Here is a 23,102-nt window from a genome sequence, read left to right as displayed (position 1 = left end):
CTAGACCTAAAAAAAGCTTTTGACAAAGTACCACATAAGAAGTTGGTTAAGAAATTATAAACTGAAGGAGGAATACAGGGGAAACTGCTTAATTGGATGGAAGACTTTTTGCAAGAAAGAAAAATGAGAGTAGTGATAAGAGACAAACACTCAAATTGGGATGAAGTAATAAGTGGTGCTCCACAAGGAACAGTTCTGGCCCCAATAATGTTTGCTATATATTTTAATGATATGGATGAAGAAATTGAAAGTTATATGAGCTTCTTTGCAGATGATGCAAAACTATTAAAAAAAAGTAAACACGGAAGAAGATTGTGAGTCACTACAGAGTGATCTCAATAAAGTATGGGAATGGAGTAGGAAGTGGGAGATGGAGTTCAATACTAAAAAGTGCATTATGATGGAATTTGGAAAAAGTAAAAAAAGAATAATAGGATCATATAAATTGGGAGAAGAAGGAATAAAAAAAAGTTGAAAATGAGAAGGACCTGGGAGTCATTGTTATGAATAATATGTCACCTGAGAAACATATAAATAAGATTTTTGGAGAAACTTAAAATTCAATAAGAACAATCAAAGTGGCATTTACATACCTGGATGAAGAAATGGTGAAGAAAATACTAATCACTCTGATAAGACCAAGATTGGAATATGCAGCAACGATGTGGTCACCAAGTACAAAAAATGTATAACAAAACTTGAAAGAATACAAAGAGCAATTACAAAATTGGCACCAACACTCTCAAAACTATCATATGAAGAGAGACTAGCAAAACTTGAGCTACAGACACTAGAGCAAAGAAGAGAGAGAGGAGATTTGATAACTATTTACAGAATCATGAAAGGCATATAAATTATTGATAGAGAGAATCTGATAAAATGGGATGATAGAAATACAAGAGGACACGGAAAGAAAATCAAGAAAGACAGCTATAGAAGAGATATGAAAAAGAACAGCTTTCCTCACAGAGTAATAGACATTTGGAATAAGTTAGATAAGAAAGTGGTGTGTGCAAAAACAATACATGAATTTAAAAATAGTTTAGATAAAATGAGATATGAAGACGGGACACCACGAGCATAGCTCCCCTTCCCGTAAAATACAACTAGGTAAATACACACACACACAGATTCTACATAAAAATACATATATACAAAGCGTTGCCATATTCACATTGGAAAAAAGTTCGTCGCATCGGATTGAGCGACGATGACAGGCACTGGACATGCGCCGCTTCTATTGTAGTCGAGGAGCGCGGTCTCTTTTGTCCAACGCAGGTGTCCTGGGCGTTTCACCCGAAACGCTGGCAGTTTCCATTGTCCGAACAGGTGTTGTCTGGATGCCTACTCCTCGGGTCACTAGGAACAATTAAATGTCCCTTTGCTTCAGATCCGGAGGAACAATAGAGGGCCCCTCGAGAATTGGTTTAAAGACGTTGGAGTACTTCTCGCTTCATATACGTGCGTGTCTACGCTGGACATCGAAGGGGTGAAGAAATTTTATTTATCATTAAATATTGAATATGTTGTTGAATTATTGCATTGTGATTATGTACAATGTATGTAAGAATCAATGAACATGCTTGTAGGTGTAGCATCTAGGCGCAAAGTGATGCATTAGAATTGGATGGTAGTCTGACCTGACTCGACGCTCGAAGGCTAGGATAGGTCACCCCAATTATGTCGCGTCTGCTCAAGGCGTCAGATCGTGCCTGGGTATACATACCGCATGCTCCGAGCGGGCAGGCCACTTAGTCAGTCACCGTCTGATACTCAGTCAGTCACGGTGAATATTCCATTCAGTCTATCCTCCTTTCTGTAGCTCGCCGCTGGGCCTTCGCATTCGGTCCCTCGCTGGGGGGTGGAGTGGGGGACCACGCCATGTCAATCCGTAGGCCGACGTACAACTATCAATCTGAATAAAGCGCATAAGCCACACCGAGTGATCCCTCCCTACGTCACCTTAAGCTCAGTATTCTCGTAACCTTCAAAGTGTAAGCACGCTTTTCTATATTGTGGTAAATGTATCGAATGGTGACTTAATACAATATTTTCCCAGTGTGAATGTGCTTTTCATTGCCATCCAACACATATGATTTGCTTCATTGTAGATGGAAGATTGGACAATGTCAGAAAAGGGAAAGATCTGGGTGTACAAATGCACTAAAGTCTGAGCCCGTGTAAGAATATACCCAAGCTGTGAAAACAGCAAACCAAGTGTTGGGAATGATTCAAGGCCATATGTTGACAAAAATTCGTCCAATATCATCAGGCTCAAAACGCTTGTTCGACCATACCTTGGATACTGTGTCCAAGCTTGGAGGTCCTTTCTACAAAAGAACATCGATAACACTGAAAGAGTAATAAGAGCAACAAAAATGTGTAATGACTTGAGAGGTTGTGATTATAAGACACGCTTCAAAAAGACTGGTTCTGATATCTCTCGAAATTCAAAGATTGAGAGCCGATTTAACAGAGGTTTTTGAAATAGTGAATGGTCTGGAAGACATCAGTCCCGAAGATCTGTTCGAGTTCGGTGCTGTAAAACGGAGGGAACATAGCACAAGAGGAAACCAGTTAAAGATAGCCAAGCACAGATCAAAACGTCAAGGAGATCCTTCTCTTCTTGAAGAGTGGAACGCGCTGCTACCGGAAATAGTACAGACGACGAGCATAAACAAGCTTGAAAGTGTCATAGATCCATCATGTCGACATAGGGTCAAACTGCAAGTCATAAAAGGCTCCCTTCCCCGTATTGACATCAACTGACGACGTCTACAGATACTTGTAGACAAGTTGCAGTAGGATTCACCGGTGGACCAAGGTAAATCATCTCCTCAGCTGACCTCTTCATTATTTCTTCAGCCACCCTTACCAAGCGTCACGTGCCATGCAATGAGTCGGTGTAGGTAAACCAGCTTAGTTGTTGGGCTCTGATGTGCTGTGTTATGCTCATTACTTTTGACCCGAACAGTGGGCACCAGGATCAAAGAGACAACAAATGGGCGTGGGATGGTTGAAGGGTGGGTGTATGCCTTGGCTGGCCACTCACATTCTCTTATAAAGGGTAAAAGGCATTTGTCACAATTTTTGAAATTGTGACACCCGGCTCGCTGTTCCCCCCTTCCCATTTTCTCGTCTGTTTTCTCACCGTTTCAGCCCTTCGTTCCCTATACTCAGGGGAATTACCAGAGTCCTTAAGACTTCTAGTAGCTACATCCTGTCCTTTCTCCTCCTCGTTATCCTCTTCAACTGTCATGCCATTTTTGACAATCATTTCCAGTGCCTTAACGAAGGGAGAGACTTCTAATTATCTAGAAACACCCCCCCGCTTCTGATTTGTGTTCTCAGAGCCAAGCTCAACGGTTTTCGCGCCCACACAAAGCGCCCAAACACCCCCCTCCCCCCCCCTGCGCGCTGCCACATATTTGTTTAAGCTAGGCAATTAGAATAATTAGGATTGTGTCTAACCCGCTCGTGAACAGTGTCTACCTCAAGGAACAATTGCAACTGTGTCACCTCCCACATGAACATTATTCGTAGTACCCTTCACAACTAGGGACGGAGACGTAGAACTATTGGCAACGTCGGAAGCCGGCTAGCGGACATCATGACCTGACCTGCCGCAGGACACAGGCAGTCTAAGCATCGAGTTCGTCAAAGGAGGTCAGACCGCTCGATCTCGGAAGAACAAGCGTGTCCTTTCCTCCCTCATGTGACTGTTGGGGATTTACATCCTCGTGAGCAAATCGAGTGTCGATTATTTGGGTATAAACCCCTCAAGCAAAAACTCTGAGTGTAGTGCGATTGACCGGGAATACGTCGATGAAGTGACTTACAACCCCCATCACAGCGCGCCCAGGCCGTCCACCCCCCGCCCCCACCAAACGAAGCGGCGCCGATCGAAGCTCAGCAGGAGATCATGCTAATTGAAGACGTCTCCACAAGCAAGACACTTATTAAGTACTAATTCTTTAACAATTTCTTAAGCTAGGAACGCGCGCAGGGAATAGATAGGATGTATGTATGAAATCCAACTGTTAAAACCCTTATTTAATCAAGATATATTTCTAGTGTTTAATTATTTAAATTCATTAAAACTCACAATAGGAGTTCTGGGTTTCATTAGCCTAGGACGGTTCACTTAATGAGTTGTCCCATCATACCCCTCCCCCCTCTTTGATTTACTCACGCTTGCCTTGGAGGGAAGGCGAGTGGTCCCGAGATGTGATAAAAATCGCCTGGACTTCGGTTCCCCAACTGCAGCTATCTTCCCCCTCCCTTCATCAATCACTTAAGGTGCGTGTTACCCACACCACCTCATCTACCACCTTCTTCCACTGTCCAGGAATTTGCATCAGCATTTTGGTATTCTTATCTGGTGGGTTTCTCCAGGACCGTGCCTGTACGGGGGTTGTCCACGGAAGCCGCACACTGTTTATGCACCAGCTACTAGGAATAATGGCAGAAAAAAAGTGTAGGGTCTGGAAAGTGCATCATATCAGCTAGAGCAGGTGTTGCTAAAGTAGTGTTTCAATACCCCTAGGGGGTATCGAATCCTGTTCTTAAGAGTATCCAAAAAAGGCATCATGGAGGAAATGTTAAATCAATGATTTTGTTTGGTGTTATATTTTGTCACAATTTTTGAAATTGTGACACCCGGCTCGCTGTCTCGCCTTCCCATTTTCTCGTCTGTTTTCTCACCGTTTCAGCCCTTCGTTCCCTATACTCGGGGGAATTACCAGAGTCCTTAAGACTTCTAGTAGCTACATCCTGTCCTTTCTCCTCCTCGTTATCCTCTTTAGCTGTCATGTCATTTTTGACAATCAATTTCAGTGCCTTAACGAAGGGAGAGACTTCTAATTATCTAGAAACACCCCCCCCCTTTTTGATTTGTGTTCTCAGAGCCATGCTCAACGGTTTTCGCGCCCACACAAAGCGCTCAAACACACCCCCTCCCCCCCCTGCGCGCTGCCACATATTTGTTTAAGCTAGGCAATTAGAATAATTAGGATTGTGTCTAACCCGCTCGTGAACAGTGTCTACCTCAAAGAACACTTGGAACTGTGTCACCCTCCCGCATGAACATTATTCGTAGTACCCTTCACAACTAGGGACGGAGACGTAGAACTATTGGCAACGTCGGAAGCCGGCTAGCGGACATCGTGACCTGACCTACCGCAGGACACAGGCAGTCTAAGCATCGAGTTCGAAAAAGGAGGTCAGACCGCTCGATCTCGGAAGAACAAGCGTGTCCTTTCCTCCCTCATGTGACTGTTGGGGATTTATAACCTCTTGAATAAATCGAGTGTCGATTATTTGGGTATAAACCCCTCAAGCAAAAACTCTGAGTGTAGTGCGATTGACCGGGAATACGCCGACGAAGTGACTTACAACCCCCATCACAGCGCGCCCAGGCCGTCCACCCCCCGCCCCCACCAAACGAAGCGGCGCCGATCGAAGCTCAGCAGGAGATCATGCTAATTGAAGACGTCTCCACAAGCAAGACACTTATAAGTACTCATTCATTAACAATTTCTTAAGCTAGGAACACGCGCAGGGAATAGATAGGATGTATGTATGAAAACCAACTGTTAAAACCCTTATTTAATCAAGTTATATTTCTAGTGTTTAATTATTTAAATTCATTAAAACTCACAATAGGAGTTCTGGGTTTCATTAGCCTAGGACGGTTCACTTAATGAGTTGTCCCATCATACCCCTCCCCCCTCTTTGATTTACTCACGCTTGCCTTGGAGGGAAGGCGAGTGGTCCCGAGATGTGATAAAAATCGCCTGGACTTCGGTTCCCCAACTGCAGCTATCTTCCCCCTCCCTTCATCAATCACTTAAGGTACGTGTTACCCACACCACCTCATCTACCACCTTCTTCCACTGTCCAGGAATTTGCATCATATTTTACTAATTCTTTTTACTGAAAATAATAATAAAGAATCACTAGATTTCAGCTACTTGTTCATAACTGTCCTTTTTTTCTCTCCCTCCCTTCTAAGGAAAGCAAATTAAAAGTTGAAAGTCGGGAGCTGTAGGCAAATATTGGAGAGGGAGTATCAGGTTAAGTTGAAGTTGAACTTTGGGTGTATCGAGGCTGAGGAAATTAGGAACAACTGAGCCAAGATCTATATATAGATCTTGAACTGAGCTAGGGAGAATGAAACGTACAATGAAGCCGATATTCTACTAGGGAGTGAAGAGTATTAGCAAAAATCTTAAAGAAGTTCATCAAGACGGAGAGCTGTTTTAAATGATGCCATATTAGTGGCAGATACTACTTGATCCGGTAAGGAATTCCAGATGGATACACATATCATAAAAGAGCCTTCTCCATAATTTAAGTTTATGCCTTGTATGAGCAACATATCGGTGTCCCCTAATGCTAGAGTACACAGGACGGAGTATTATGTATGAATGAAGTTTCATAGTTTTATATAAAGCTTTCGAGCATATAACAAATTACTTGAAATGCTAAATCATCATAATGCAGCTTGATATGGCGTCGTTACTTGCGACGTAGGTCGAGGGGATGGCTTTTCGAATCCTGCCACGGGCGAAGTTGAACCAAGGGCATGGTTCATAATTCCACGCTACAAAGTCCTCTGATAGCTATATGACCGATTTGTGGTCTTATCTCCCGCTATCAGCATGCATTCATGCAGATTGCAGGTATTCGCCAGTGGAATTTAGGTCCCAATTATTTTTTACCTGATTATAACACGAAATCCTAATTAAACATCAGTGGCTAAGACTGATTTTAAGTATGTTGAAAAAGAAAAGATGGATTCACATTATTGGGCTCGAATAGGTCGTTGCTAAATTCTAAATCTTGAGTCCTTGACCCCGATACTACCTGCAGACTGCAGTGCCCATTGGCCGTAGATGTTCGGAGCGAAGACAGAAAGATGGCTGCAGCAATTCTGAGTGGGAAAATTGCATTAGTGACAGGTATGGTGTGTTAAGTTATATCAATAATAAAAAGTAATATAGAACATCATATGTGTAAATATATGTCGTACTGTTATATAGTTCTTTCTATAATAATGTTTGAAATATTCAAGACGAAAATGTCGCTGAGATTTCGTTATCACCCAAACGTAGGTTGAAAGAATCGTTCGTGGAAATTATTATTTGTGACGACGATATCATTGTTCAGTGTGTCTGCATAAAGAAGGCAAATTTAAATTTCATGTAGGCCTCTAATTTCGTCGACATTTACTCATGACCAATACGCCCCCCCCTCCCCTGCCATGATAAGTACAGTGATGTCGGAAAAAATTGTATATATATATATATATATATATATATATATATATATATATATATATATATATATATATATATATATATATATATATATATATATATATATATACACACACGAGGTACTATATGGTGGTAGTAGTATCACAAATTGCCAAAATATAAAAAAATATCCCGAAGTATTCGCCCCCATGACGTATAGTTGTGAACTTTATACGATACGTTCAACGTATTTGTAATATTTTGAGCTACAATTTAGAAATACAGATGATATGGTCTTCCCTGTCCGTGTCTGTCCTGTGAAGTTGTATAAAATTTAACGAAAGAGTTGCGCAACCTAACCTAAACAAATTTAATTTTTACCTTGAAATCATCCTGCTTGTCCAAATATAATTGGCATCCTGCTTATAGCTTTTCAAACTTAATCAAAATGAACCTGGTCCAGTTTCACCCCTGTGGTATAGTGGTGTCTATAACATAGTATGGTCAGATTTACGCTTGATGATGTTATGCACCTGAGGGGATATCACCATGGTGAAGGGGTTAAGGCTGTTACAGATAACATATAGTATGGTAACACATTGTACAAATTCTGTATGCAAGCACCTTTGTGGATTACATTCAGCAGAGGGAATGTCATCATGGAAAAGGGATTATTTGAAAATGTTAGTCTACATACCTGTATACATACTATGATAAAAGGGACAACAAATGGGTGGAGGGTGGGTGTATGCCTTGGCTAGGCCACCCCACTACCTTGTAGGGGAGAAAGGGCTTTTTGATATATGAGTACATATATAGTTACCTTTAACTTTTAACATGGTTCATAATTTTGCAAATAATGTAGACAACAGTATGTTATCTGCCCCCCTCTCCCCTCCTCTTTCTGAGGTTTTGTGATTATGCCAGTTTTGGGTCACTTGCCACCAGTCACAAACACTAGGTACCTCCTCATGGTAGTACTTCAAGATGGATATCTGGAAAAATCATCTCCCCACTGTTTATCTTCAAAACCCTTCAACACCTGCTTCTCAGTTCCATCATGATGTGTAGCCAAGGGGCTGCCAACATCTCCAGACAAGGCCTGAAATCCTTCTTTGTCAACTTCAACCAGATTTTTACTTAAGGAGGACTGACAATTGACAACTGTTCCACTCCCTTACCTCCTGCCCCTGTTAGCTGTTGACATTGAAACAGAATCACAGAAGACGTAGCAGTGATATGATTCCCATACAAAAAATATTGAGAAAATACAAAACAAGTTGTTCTAAGTATTTATGTATCTGTATTGAAAACTATTATTTCATCACATCCTTTAGACATTTGGTGTTTTTTCAGTTTGCTATCAAGACCTCTTAAACCATCCCCATTCCTAATAAAAAGATCTCTTCTATGAATAAAGTCAATCCACTTTAGTAACCTGAACACCGTGATCAAGTCACCTTCTCTTTGATCTTTGAATGTTCACAATTTCAATGCTTTTAGTCTCCAGTTTGGTTGCTGCCTTTTGTATGCTCTTGATCTTGACAATATCTTCACTCTTGGATGGATTAAGGGTTCTTTGAGTTTATTCATAATTTCTTCAGCCATAAAGTGAAAATCTACTTTAAATTTTCTGCAGCAATCCATATGTCTTCCACAATTTTATTAATATTTCTGTCAGGTTGTCTTTTATCAACACTCTAAAGCCTTCCTCCTCTTTTGCCTTGGTTATGAATTGACTTCCTAACCAACACTTCAACGATTGTCTTTTTGAGTTGCTGCCCATTTCCAATACTTTGCATTTTTTGGTAATGAAATTATCTCTTCTTTGGTCAATGCAAATATAGTATAGATATTTTTGCAACAGCTGACAGTCCTCCTTGTTCTTCATTCACCTCAAGATCTTTGCGTTATCTGCAAATATGTTAGCATAAGATTGTTGTACCTTCCATCATGTCATTCACATAGATAAGAAACATTATAGGTATTAGCACTGAACCTTGTAGAACTCTGCTGGTCATTAGTCTCCATCCTGATGCCTTAGCCTTTATTATTCACCTCATGCACCTGCCCTTCAGAAGAGCTTTGATCTGTTTGAGTGGTTTACCTCTCAGTCCTTCAATGTGCTCCAGTTTCCACACAAGTTCAACTGTGAGATACATTATCAAAAGCCATCTCTAGATTGAGGTACCTGCAGTCCACCCAGGCATTCCACTCTTATGCATCAGTCACTCTCATATAAGCTTAATAGGTTCAACACATATGACATTTAAATTCTAAAGCCACACTGTCAGTTAAAATGCTCAACTCTTCAAGATATTTGATCCACAGGTCTTTTACAATCCTCTAACAAACTTTTGCAGTTGTGCTGGTATGTAGTTCAATAGTGTTTCCTTACCACCTTTGTGATCTGGTACCTCATTGGCCCTTTCCCAATATTGTAGCATTATTTCTTTTTAAAATGGACACATGATAAAACTATGAATCTTGTCTATATATTGTTCAATCAATCAATTGACACCTTGAGTTTCACTAAATTGAAAACCTGCAGCCTTACAGTGACTGGCAATGGTTCTCGGAAGCTCCCACAGATCTTTCTGGGAAGGAACTTTGGACTGCTGTCTGTATTGTATCAGTGTGAAACTGTTTCTTTGTCATACATATACCAAGGCTTTTTCCCCCTTCCAAGGGAGGTAGCCAAAAAGGGAAAGGCATAAAAACACTCCCACCCATTTCATCCCTAAATACACTCCACACCCCTCCCACCCTGACATTGAAACATTTTCTTTGTCACAGGATGAAAATGGTAGGTAGAGGAGAGTTGTTCCTCATGTGTAAAAAAGTGTAATACAGTTGAAGTTAATAGAGAGAGATCTTGAGTCCAGCCCAGAGATTGGGTGTCAGCCCCTCAGGGCTGCACCTCCTGATGGAGGTGAAGGGTTTTGAAAATGGGCAGCTTCTCCATCCATCTTGCAGGACCACAACATTTGCATGTTGTTTACTTAATTTTTTTGATTAACTAGTTTGAAATCCCATCTGGCCCTAAAGCTTTTCTCACTTCCAAAGATTCCAAGAGACTAAGCACTTCCTTAACTTTTCATTAATATTTTCTAAACCCAAATTATTGCTCATCTCTCATTTCTTTAAAAAAAAATTGCTCCCTTCTGTGAAGACAGTTTGGAAAATTTCATTGATTTTTTTTCAGTCTGAGCTGAAGTTCCTTCAAAAGCCTCACCACCCATTATTAGTTTGGTAATTTCTTCCCTGTGCTTCAATTTCTTCTTGATGAATCAGTGAAACCATTTTGGTTTGTCTTTGTATTTATGTACAATACCCTTTTGGAAATTTCTTTCTTTCTGCAGATTCTTGGATATTCATTTTAGCTCTTTTATAAACTTCCTTTGGTCTGCTGGTTTGCTTTTTCCAATTATCACAGTCCACATCCCTGGGATTTTTAATTAGCTCACACTTTTTATTGAACCGTCTTGTTTTTGCTTTTGTTCCATTAATCTTTGGCAAACATTTGCTCACTCTCATGTTGTAAATGTAAAGGAAGATTTCCCATTTCTTCTTAATTCTGGAGGTATTCATGAATTCCCAGTAAATGTGTTTGTATTTACCTAATTGTAGTATATAGGAAAGAAACAACACTCATTGGATCCTGTATTTACCTAATTGTAGTATATAGGAAAGAAACAACACTCATTGGATCCTGTCTTCTTCAAGCCAGATTATTATGCCTAGCCTCAAATTCATGCACAGTTCCAACTAGGTTTATATCCTTAATTTCCAATTACCATATTTAGATTTGAATTCATGTATTGTTCCGGCTTGGGCTGTATCACATTCTAAGCTATTATGAGTATTTATGCATCTATATGGAAAACTATTTCTTCACTTCTTTTAGACTTGTAGTCTTCCTTAATTTGTTCTCATGACCTCTAGAGCCCTCCTATCCTTAATCAAGAGATCTCTCATGTCAATGTAGTCTGTACCCTTTAGCAACCTGAATACTGTTAATTATATCACCTCTTTCTCTCTGATCTTTCAAAGTTGGCAGACATTGTGCTTTTAGTTTCCTCATTTGGTTTATCTGCCAGGCTGGGAACCACTTTGGCTGTTGCCCTTTGTATTGTCTTGATCTTGGTTATATCCTTCACTCTGTGTGGGGAGCATACCATATCACTGATGCGTATTAGTCTTGGATAGATCAATGTTTTTTTTATTTTTTTCAAAAAAATTTCATCCATGTACTGAAAAGCCACTTTAATCTTCTTCAACTGTCCTACTGATATGTCTGTTAGATGACAGATTGTCTTTTATCAACAGTTCCAAATCTTTCTCCACTTTTGTTTTTGTAATGGATTAATTTCCTAAGGAGTAGTTTAACGATGGTCTTTTGCAGTTATTGCACATTTCCAGTACTTTTCATTTTTAGTATGGTTAGGTTAGAAGTACTCTATATTAGCAGCAAGGATTTACTTCTAAAATAACAATTAACACATTGATGTTACTAGATCACATGATTTTATTTATTTATTTTTTATGAGAACTAATGCCTAATAATGGAATAATTTATGCAACTGAACAATTGGCAGTTTGATGACGCTGGAAGTATATGATTGGCTATTCATAAACAGATATATGGGCTTTGAATATTTTCAATGTTTATTCCCCCATATCCAGGTGACTTATTTAGAAATTAATATAATTATTTTTTATTAAAGGTGGCGGCAGTGGCATTGGAAGAGAGATATGTAAGGTATTAGCTCGAGATGGTGCCAGAGTTGTGATTGGAGATAGGAATGGAAATGCAGCCAGAGAAACAAGAGATCTGCTTATTAGTAAGTTTATTATTTGATTTTTTCTGGTTGACTTCACATGGTGTTTCATACAGATAATACCTTGAATAGAGTCCAGACCCAGTTTTTTTTTTCATCTTCTTTTTTTTTTTTTTCTATTTTTTTTTTTTTTATTTTTTTTTTTTCATTTTTTTTTTTTTTTTTTTTTTTTTTTAGCATTGCTCTGGGATGCATGTGGACCTCCATGGTAAAACTGGTAGAGATCTGTAGAAAAATTATATAACAAACTGCAGAGGAAGCTGGTTTTACTGAGGTGTCAAACAGATATTATCCAGGAGGAAGTCTGGACCTGGGATTTCTTTGTTCATGCATTAGTCTGAGATGTATGTGGACCTCTGCATCAAATTGGATAAAGATTTTTCAATTAACAGTGACATCTAAGAACAAACTTCCATGCTTATATATCTAAGTTTTGTCAAGCATTGGCAATGACTTATACATTTAAGCCATCATGAACTTTTTAAATCTTTATGTCCTTTACAGACCCTGATACACATATGGATATAGTTCTTGATGTGAAAGAACGAGAATCAGTTATGTCAGCTATTCATGCTACTGTGAAGAAGTACAGTTCTCCTCCAAGCCTTGCAGCAAATGCTGCAGGAATCACAAAAGACAACTTTTTGCTCAAGATGGATGATACTTCATTTATGGATGTAATTGATGTAAATTTGAAGGTGAGAGTTATAAAGACTTCATTGCCAAGGCAATATGATACTAAGTGGTAACTCACATATCAGTATTACTTAGTTTGTCAGATACAAACTAAATAACACCCCTATTGCCTGTCTTCGGTAACAGGCCACAGCCACAATTTTATCCCATAATTCACAGAGAGAAGACTTTGTATTCTTGTCTAATTAGGTAGAGTATAGGGCATGATGGAATGAAAATGCTTTATGTCTCCTGTGTGGTGGTTACATATGAGGTAATTGGAGTCTGTTGCCAGAGTAATTGTCTTTTAGTACTGTTTTAATGCAGAGTACTTGAATGCAAATAGGCTGACAACTGGGGAAGTTTATTTGAAGTATGGAAGTGAGATTTATGGGAAGGCCCTTAGATTGTTGCTATCCTCAGAGGCACTCTGGGACTCCAGGTATCCAGTACATGAAAGTTGAGGTAACAGTTATTTGTATTTTTGTCCCAATACATTCCTTTTTCTTGTTATTGTATTTTATTTCTGTTTATATATATTTTATTATTTTTTATTGAAACTTATTGTCCATTTTTGGTTACATCATATCATCTGGGAGGCCTTGAGTTTGTGGGTCCATTTATTGACTTGATTACAAGAGCACTTGATCTTCCTGCAATCTATTACAATGTTCTTCATTGTCCTCAGGATCTTACCTTTGTCAATAAATAGATTGTTATTGTTGTTTGTTCCATTTGTCATGTTGATATGAATCAATAACATAAATAATGCTAATTTCAAGCCCTGTGGTAACCCTTAGCTACTTCTCCCAGGTCTGACATCCAATCTCTCACTACCTATTTACCTAGTTGTATTTACCTAGTTGTAATATATGGGTGGGGAGCTATGCTCGTGGTGACCCGTCTTTGTATCTCTCCGCATCAAGTTTTATCTTAAAATCTTGTATAGTGTTTGTGCATACTGTTTTGTTGTCTAATTTGTTCCATGTATTTATCGCTCTGTGTGGGAAACTGTTCCTTTTCAAGTTTTTTCTATAACTGTCCTTTTTCAGTTTTTTTCCGTGTCCTCTCGTTTTACCGTTGTCCCACACAAACAAGTCGTTCCTGTCTAAAACTTCCATTCCTTAGATTATTCTGTATATAGTCAGCAAATCTCCTCTTTCTCTTCTTTGTTCCAGAGTTGGTAGATTCAATTTGGACAGTCTTTGCTCATATGTTAGCTCAGCGAGAGTCGGTGCTAGTTTGGTTGTCGCTCTGTGTAATCTTTCTAGTTTCTTAATATTCTTTTTGGTAATGGGTGTCCAAAGTGATGCTGCATACTCAAGTTTTGGTCTTATTAGTGTAGTTAGTATTTTCTTTATCATTTCTTCATCCATATAAGCAAATACCACTTTTATTGACCTCAATAAGTTGTATGTTTCTCCGAATATTTTATTTATATGCTTATCTGGTTTCATGTCCTTTCCAATCATTACTCCAAGATCTTTTTCTGAATTTGCTTTTTTTTTTATTTTTTCTTCCCCAATTCTGTAATCTTTTGATATTCTGTTTTTACTCTTTCCAAATTCCATTATACTGCATTTCTTTATATTAAATTTTACTTCCCACTTTTGAGTCCAATTCCATATCGTGTCCAGATCTTGTTGCAATGAGTTGCAGTCCTCTTCCGTTTTTACCTTCTTTAGTAATTTCACATCATCTGCAAAGAAATTCATATAGCACTCCATGCCTTAATTCATGTCATTAATGTATACGGCGAACATGATCGGGGCCAGTACTGATCCTTGCGGGACACCGCTTTTTACTTCTTCCCAGTTGGAGAATTTTTCTCTAATTACAACTCTAATTTTCCTCCCAATCAGGAAGTCTTTCATCCATTCCAATAATTTTCCTATGATGCCACCTTTTGACTCTATCTTATTAGTTTCCTATGAGGTACCTTATCGAATGCCTTTTGCAGGTCCAGAAAAGCACAGTCTGCCCATCCATCTCTTTCTTGTATTATGTCTACTAATCTTGAGTAAAAGCAGATCAAATTTGTTGTACATGATCTACCTTGTCTGAATCCAAATTTATTTGGGTTCGGTATAGATTTTTCTTCCAGGTATTTAACCCATCTATTTTTGACAACTCTTTCACAAATTTTTGCTATTGTGCTTGTTAGTGAGACCATTCTGTAGTTAGGTGGATCTTCCTTATCACCTCCCTTATAAAATGGTACAATGTTTGCCTTCTTCCAATCCAATGGCACTTTTCCTTCTTTAAGTGAGAGTTTAATTATATTATATATTTTGTCAGTTAATTCTTCCATACATTCTTTCAGTATCCAGTTTGCAATTCTGTCTGGGCCATGTAATTTTCTGACATCAAGGGTTTTAATTTGGTCACTGATTTCATTTTGTGTTACGTTTATTTCTTTCATTGCTGGGGATAATTCTCTCTCGCTATCTACACTGTTAGGCGAGTTTTCTATTGTGAATACTGATCTGAAGTGATTGTTCATAATTTCAGCCATTTCCAGTTCTTTTGTATATTCGTTTTTATCTTGGCGCAGTTTTTCTATTTCTTGTTTGTTTTTCAGTTTTCCATTTACACACTTGTAAAATAGTTTGGGTTCTTCCTTACATTTGTCTATTATCTTTTTTTCGTAATTTCTCTTTTCATCTCTGCGTATTTTTACATATTCGTTTCTTAGTTTGATGTACGTTTGCCATTTGCTTGGTTTCTTATCTCTTTTCCATTTTTTCCAAGCTTTGTCTCTTTTGTCCTTAGCTTCACTACATCTTTTGTTGTACCAGCTCTTTATGTATGCTTTTTCCATTTTTTGTTGTGGTACATATTTGTTCACTCCTTCATTATAAATTTCTTTTAGTATGTTCCATTTTTCTTCTGTCCTTGTATCTTCGTTTTGGAATTTTTCCCAGTTTGCATTGCAAAAGAATGTTTTAAGTTTCTCAAAGTTTGTTTTGTTATACATGGGTCTTCCTATTCTATGTTTATCATTTTTGCTTTGATCCATTTGTTCTTTCAATTCCATTTCTATTAGTACGTGGTCACTTTTTCCTATTGGAGTTTTATAATAAATTTTTTCAATAATCTCAGGTTCTGTCGTAAGTATTAAGTCCAATTTTGAGGGTTCTTCATTTCCTCTGTATCTAGTATTTTCTCTAATCCATTGGGTCATTGTGTATTCAATGGTCAAGGAGTACATTGTCCCAGTGTTTCTCTCCCCCCTTCACTGTCATTTCTTCCCAACATATTTCTTTTGAATTAAAGTCACCCATAATTACTGTATTTCCTCCATCTCTCAGTATTTCAATTAATTCATCTTTTGTATCTTCTAGTAACTCGGAATGATCCCTTTATGTCCAGGCTTGTGTTTTAGGAGGTACATATACCACTGCAAATTTTCTTTTCTTCATTTGTTTACCTTCGACTTGTACCATAATTGATTCTACATTATTTTTTCCTTCAGTTATTTTTGTTGCTTTTAAATCTTTTTTGGTCAAAATTAGAAGTCATCCCTGTTTGTTCTTTCTATTCTTTGTCCAACAGTTGTATACACCTTGTCCCACAGTGTAGGGTGTTAGGGTGTACTTTAATTTGGTTTCTACAATTCCCATTATGTCTGGTTCTTCTAAGACTAGATAATCGTTTAATTCGTTCATTCCTGAGATTATTCCATCTATATTAGTATAAGCTATTTTTAGTTTCTTTTCTCCTCCTCTTTTTCTGTTTTCTTTGTTTCCATTTTCCCTATATATCTTTTTCTCAGCCTCATGTCTATCACTCTCCAAAAAAACTCATCTTTTTCCTTTTCAGTTCTATTCTCATTCTTTTCTTTCGCCTCATTCCTAAGTTCTTTTTCTTTCTCTTTTTCTTCCTCACTCATTTCTTTTTTTATCCATATATTTTTGTACTGTTCGCTATTTGCTAATCTTACTGTTCTAGATAATATTTCTTCTGCACTTGTTTGCGATCTAAGTTTAACTTTTAGTGGTCTATACTGTTTATCTTTGGAGTACCTACCATACTCATTAATGTGTTTTTCAGGATTTCCTTCATCCATTCTTTTGGACTCCCTGTAAATCCTCACATGTATTTAGATTTCCATGTTAATCTTTTGTGAAATACCTTATCAAAAAACTCTCTCCTGATTTATGTATACACAGTCTACCACCCCATTTCTTATAGTACATTGGCCAGGCCTACTCTGTGTTGGTATTTAAAAACTGGATTGTGGCCTGAACAGTCATGCCAATTTAGTCCATTTATCATGGGGGAATTTCTCTGATGGGTTGGTGCCTGGGGGAACCAGGTGGATTATAGAGTAATGGGCATCAGTCTTGGCATATTTGTTCTATGATTTCAACTATTTGTGTTTTTTATGGATGTATTGTGAGGCACACATAATTTTTGTTCAGGTATTGCACGACATTCAATCAAACTATTGTCCCAGGTCTCTCTTGCAGGAGCCCCATGGCTGTAGGTCTCACTTCTTATAAAATGTGTTTTTTATAACACATGTTTAAAGAAAATATCAGTACTTTCATATGTTGTTATAATAACATTTCTAGAAGTTATTGCCCTTTTTTGTGATTTATTACTGAAATGTAATGGCTTTGACATATTTTATTGAGTATGATGCATAATCATGGTATTGATTCTTTATTTATTATAAGTTTATTTATATATTCAGTTATATTTTCTTCTTTTATTGTGACTGGATGTTCCACTGAAATTTAGGGCACCTACATAGTCACACAGATTGTTGCTGGGGCACTCTTGCAAGCAGGAATAAACGAAGGTTCCATTGTCAACATTTCCAGTCTTGTTGCTAAGAACGGCAATATCGGGCAGAGCAACTATGCTGCAAGTAAGGCAGGAGTCATAGCATTCTCCCAAACAGCAGCTAAGGAACTCTCAAGGTGAATATATGTTTTTTAAGAACACTTAAATCAGCAATAAAGGGCATACATATTTTAAGAAAAGACTTAAAAAAAATAGATGGGGTAAACAGGACCTGGGATGCATCTAGAGCAGTGGTTCTTAACCTTTTTACTACCACATCCCCTCTAGCAACTGTTCTTTTCCTCCACGCCCCTCTTGGATCTATAGACCCCCCTTGCAGGGAGGGGGGGTGTCAATACATTGGAAAACTTGTATGGCTGGAAGACTTTTGAAAATAAAGAGTTAGTAACGATGATACTTCTGCATTATCTCATAAACTTACCTCTACATTACTGACCCATTTCTTGTCAAGAAAATAACATGTAACTGGTAAAATTTCTACTTTTCTCCTGAGCCTCGTGCGCCCCCCCTGAAAATCACTTACGCCTCCCTAGGGGTGTGTGCCCCCCAGGTTAAGAATCACTGATCTAGAGTGTCTGTAGCAGGAAGGAGAGAGTATGCCTATTCCTTGGTTCAAAAGACAACAGGGGAGGCATTGGTCTGATACATACATACATATACTGAGAGCTTTTCCCCCCTTACAAAGGAGGTAGCCAAAGTCAAAGGCATAAATCCACTCCCACCTATTTCATCTCCACATACTCCACTCCCATTTACCACCCCTCCCTTCCTCTTTTCTTGGCTCCTGGATGATGGATCATCCTTGCATCAAGCCCACTGCTCTGGATCAGAAGTAATGCAGCAAGACACAGAACATCCACAGCAAGGCTGCTTCATTTAATTGTTGACTCCCCTCTTCATCCCCTCATGCAGAATAAGGGAAGATGGGGGAGAAATCCCTTTGAGCTGCATCAAAATATCATTCACATATACTCCCTAACACCCCCATCCCCCACCCATTCCCTTCCATGCATCACAGTATCATTCATACACAACCATTCTCTACTCACCCCCTATCTTTTGTTTTCTCCTTTCCTTCCTCAACAGACATCCCCCTCTTTCCCAGTGTTCCTTTTACTCCATTCATCTCATCCTTGGTCGCCCCCTCATGTTCACTCCCTCCACCTCTAATCTTTCTTCAATCATTCTAACCATGTGTCCAAACCATCCCAATAGTCTTTCATCATCCCTATCTCCCAACTCCTTTTCCACCCCTGCTCTCCTCCTCACCTCCTCATTTCTCACTCTGTCCAGTGTAGTAACCCCTACCATATTTATTAGATATTTCATCTCAAAGACATTTAAATTGTTTCTCTCTTCCTCTCTTGTGTTCTATGTTTCTGCCCCATACAGTGTCGTTGGCACAATCACCCCTTCATATAATCATCTGTACTGATAATTATGATAAATTTAGCATAAATACATACATGCATACTTATACCAAGGGCTATTTCCCCCGTACAAGGGAGGTAGCTAAAGCCAAAGAGCATAATTTCACTCCCACCTGATAAACATGTCAATAAATTATTTGGAGAGACTTTTAACTTATTAAGAGCAATGGAAGTGGCCTTCGATTACATGGATGAAGAAATGGTAAAGAAAATAGTGGTTACACTAATAAGACCTAAACTTGAGTAAGCTGCAACACTATGGGCACCTAGCACAAAAAAAAAAAAAAACATAAGAAAATTAGAAAGAATTCAAAGAGCAGCAACAAAAATGGCACTATCAAGTTTGAGAGACAAACAAAAATTGGAGAAATTACATCTATCAACACTGGAACAGAAAAGAGAAAGTGGTGATTTGTTGACCATTTACAGAATTATGAAAGGGATGGAAATTCTTGATAGAGACGACTTATTAAAATGGGACAGAAGAGAAACAAGAGGACATAAAAAGAAGCTAAAGAAGGACAGTTACAGAAGAGATTTGAAAAAGAATAGCTTCCCACATGGAGTGATTGATGTCTGGAACAAATTAAATGGAGAAACAGTGAGTGCCAAAACTATACAAGATTTTAAGAATAAACTGGATGCGGAGAGATACGAAAATGGGTCACCACAAGCATAGCTCTCATCCCGTAAAATGCATCTAGGTAAATACCCATTCCACCCTCATTCATCACCCCTCTCTCTCTCCCTCTCATCTTGGCTCCTCAAGGATGATGGGTCATCTCTGTATCTCAGTATCACCCTGAGTCAGAAGCAATGCAGCAAGACACAGTGCATCCACAACAAGGCCAGTTCATTTAATTGGAATGCCCCCCCCCCCTGTCCCCTCATGCAGTAACATGGAAGACAGGGAGAAATCCCATCAGGCTGCATCAAAACATCATTCACACATAACTACTCCCTAATCCCCCTATCCCCCACCCATTCCCTTCCATGCATCACAGTATCATCTATACACAGCCATTCTCCACTCACCCCTATCTTCTGCCTTCTCTCTTCCTTCCACAACAGACATCCACCTCTTGCTCAATGCCCCTTGTACCCCATCCATCTCATCCTCATGTTCACTCCTTCCACGTTTGCCTTCCACACCTCTTTTACTAATCTTTCTTCACTCATTCTTTCCATGTGTCCAAACCATCCCAATACTTTTTCACCAACCCTATCTCCCATCTCCTTTTCCATCCCTGTTCTCCTCCTCACCTCCTTGTTTCACACACTATCCAACCTTGTAACCCCTATCATACTTCTCAGACATTTTATCTCAAACACATTGGAACTCTTCCTCTCTTATGTTCCATGTCTCTGTCCCATACAGTGCCATTGGCACAGTCACCCCTTCATACAATCTCCTCTTAACATAGTTTTAACAGTCACTGTAATGTAATATCTAACTAACCGAGGTTGTGAAGGTGGATTCTCAATATGCTGTGATCACATAGTGGGGGGACTAAAAAAATTATTCTGAGTCACTGGATTTCATCCATTGCATCTGAAATGTATTATATTGGAAATTGTATATTATGGATAATGGGATGATGAGGTCCAAATGGATGTTTTCATCAGCTTCATAAAATATCCTAGGTGGACTAGGAGGGGGTTACCATATGATGAAACAGTGTTGGGGAGCAAACCATCTCTTGATATCTGAGAGAATTATCTCCCCATCACATCTTCAAAATCTATCAATATCTTCACCTACATCTGCAGGTACGGCTGGCACTTAGTCTTTGGCCTGGTCCTAATATCTGTTTCTGCCAACTATGACTATATTTCTCTAATCTTTTCACATAAGGAAAGCTGACAACCAGTAACTGCTCCCATTCTACTACTACAAGTTGGTGACAGAGAAACAGTCCCACACTGATACAACACAGACAACAGTCCAATGACTCTTCTTAGAGAGACCTATGGGAAAGCCTGAGGACTGTTGCTAGCTGGTGTGGCATTTCAACCAGTCAGTGAAAGTCAAGGGAACAGTTATTAATCTTGTCTTTTTCAGGAGATCCATGGAACCAAGAAAACCAGTCTTGTCCTGGTTCAGCCCACAGGTCACTCAGTAAAGACACTGTGGAGATGTCTGGAGTGAGCATAGGACAGTGCTAAGATAAAGTGTTCAATATATTCTACAGTATTTGATGGTTGCATCTAGGGCAGTAGAGGTCCATTGCTAGGCTAATTTTGTGCTGGTACTGCTTGAGTCCAGGCATCAAGTCTAAGAAATTTTGATTATGTTAAGAGGTTTGCTACAGTGATAAACTACTCTGGACTTTTCATATGAGTAGGGAATATGCTTTGTATTACTGTTCCTTTACTAAACAGATTGGGTATAAGGGTGAATGCACTGTTGCCAGGCTTCATTGAGACACCCATGGTGAAGACTGTACCAGACAAATTGCGCGATCGTTTTCTCACACTCATTTCTGCACAACGGTTTGGCAAGCCAGAAGGTATGTAGGGTTAAAAACAAACAAAAATAATTTTATATCTTTATATGAAAATGCACTTTTTTTTTTTTTTACAAAAATATTATTGTTACCAGAATGACATTAGGGTAAAAGATTAAAGGCATGTGATAGAGTACAGGTATATTATTTTCTTTGCAGAGATTGCTGAGGTGGTGTCTTTTTTGTTATCTAACAAAAGTAGTTATATTACGGGTGCTGCTATTGAAGTTACTGGTGGACTGAATTTTTAGGAGTATTCAGATATCTTTAATTTTTTTGTGATTGTTGTGGGGAGTTATTAGAGAATAATTTATATAACATCCATGAGGTGCTAAAATTAGGAGGGGCAATGAATGGGTGAAAAGGAATGTTGACAAGTATATGTAAAATGTTGGGAATATACCAAGTGTTTCTGAGCCTAGTGTTTTATTCTATCCAATATCTATATATCTATTACTATATCATCCTTGCGGTAAGACATTACTGTCCTGTCAATACAATGCCCCTCCATCCTGTTCTACTTTTCACTTTCCAATATATATATATATATATACATATATATATATATATATAAATACATATATAATATATATATATATATATATATATATATATATATATATATATATATATACTGCATATATATATATATGTGTGTGTGTGTATACACATATACCAAAGGCTTTTTCCTCCTTACAAGGGAGGTAGCCAAAAAACAAAGGCATAGAAACTACTCCCACCCATTCCATCCCCTACATACTCCCCTCCCCTCTACCCTCTTAGCTTGGCATCTCCTGGATGATGGGTCATCCTATCTTGTCCACTGCCCTAGGTCAGAAACAGTGTCGCAGGACACGGCACATCCACAACAAGGCCACTTCATTAAATCGGCGACCCCCCCTCTCCATCCCCTCATGTAGAAAAGGAGAAGACGGGGAGAAATCCCTTCAGGCTGCGTCAATTTATTTCTCATACATTCTCCCTCACCCCCCATCCCCCACCCACTCCCTGTCATGCATCACAGCATCATCCATATACAACCATTCTCCATTCACCCCTATCATCTGTTCTCTCCTGTCCTTCCTCAACAGACATTCCCCTCTTTCCCAATGCCCCTTTTACCCCATCCATCCATCTCATCCTAGGTCGACCCTTCATGTTCACTCCTTCCACCTCTGCCTTCCACACCTCTTTTACTAGTCTTTCTTCACTCATTCTTTCCATGTGTCCAAACCATCCAAATACTCTTTCGTCAACCCTATCTCCCAACTCCCTCTCGACCCCTGTTCTCCTCCTCACCTCCTCATTTCTCACTCTATCCAGCCTAGTAACCCCAATCATACTTCTCAGGCACCTCATCTCAAATTCATTCAAATTCCTCTCTTCCTCTCTTATGTTCCATGTTTCTGCCCCATACAGTGCTGTCAGCACAATCACTACTTCATACAATCTCCTCTTAGCATCCATTCCCAAATGTCTAATTCTCATACTTTTTAATCCCCCAAGGCATTTACTCTCTCCTCTCAATCTCCACCCCCACTCTTCTCTTTCCTACCACATTTGCACCCAAGTATCTAA

At 38.9% G+C, this 23,102-nt stretch overlaps 1 protein-coding gene across 1 annotated transcript; it reads left to right on the top strand.

Annotated features, from left to right (window-relative positions):
• The first annotated feature begins 6,612 nt into the window (after positions 1–6,612).
• Positions 6,613–21,940, top strand: LOC143032859 ((3R)-3-hydroxyacyl-CoA dehydrogenase-like). The gene is made up of 7 exons (XM_076198046.1): positions 6,613–6,683; positions 6,874–6,962; positions 11,987–12,103; positions 12,605–12,798; positions 17,522–17,703; positions 21,400–21,527; positions 21,684–21,940. Exons 1-7 carry the CDS (start codon positions 6,628–6,630, stop codon positions 21,773–21,775), a joined length of 858 nt encoding a protein of 285 aa, XP_076054161.1. The 5' UTR covers positions 6,613–6,627; the 3' UTR covers positions 21,776–21,940.
• The last annotated feature ends 1,162 nt before the right edge of the window (positions 21,941–23,102 follow it).

This window comes from Oratosquilla oratoria, chromosome 14 (genome assembly GCF_046742065.1).
Source record: "Oratosquilla oratoria isolate Oo_2021 chromosome 14, ASM4674206v1, whole genome shotgun sequence".
Taxonomy (NCBI): domain Eukaryota; kingdom Metazoa; phylum Arthropoda; class Malacostraca; order Stomatopoda; family Squillidae; genus Oratosquilla; species Oratosquilla oratoria.
This window is presented reverse-complemented; position numbering and strand designations above follow the sequence as displayed.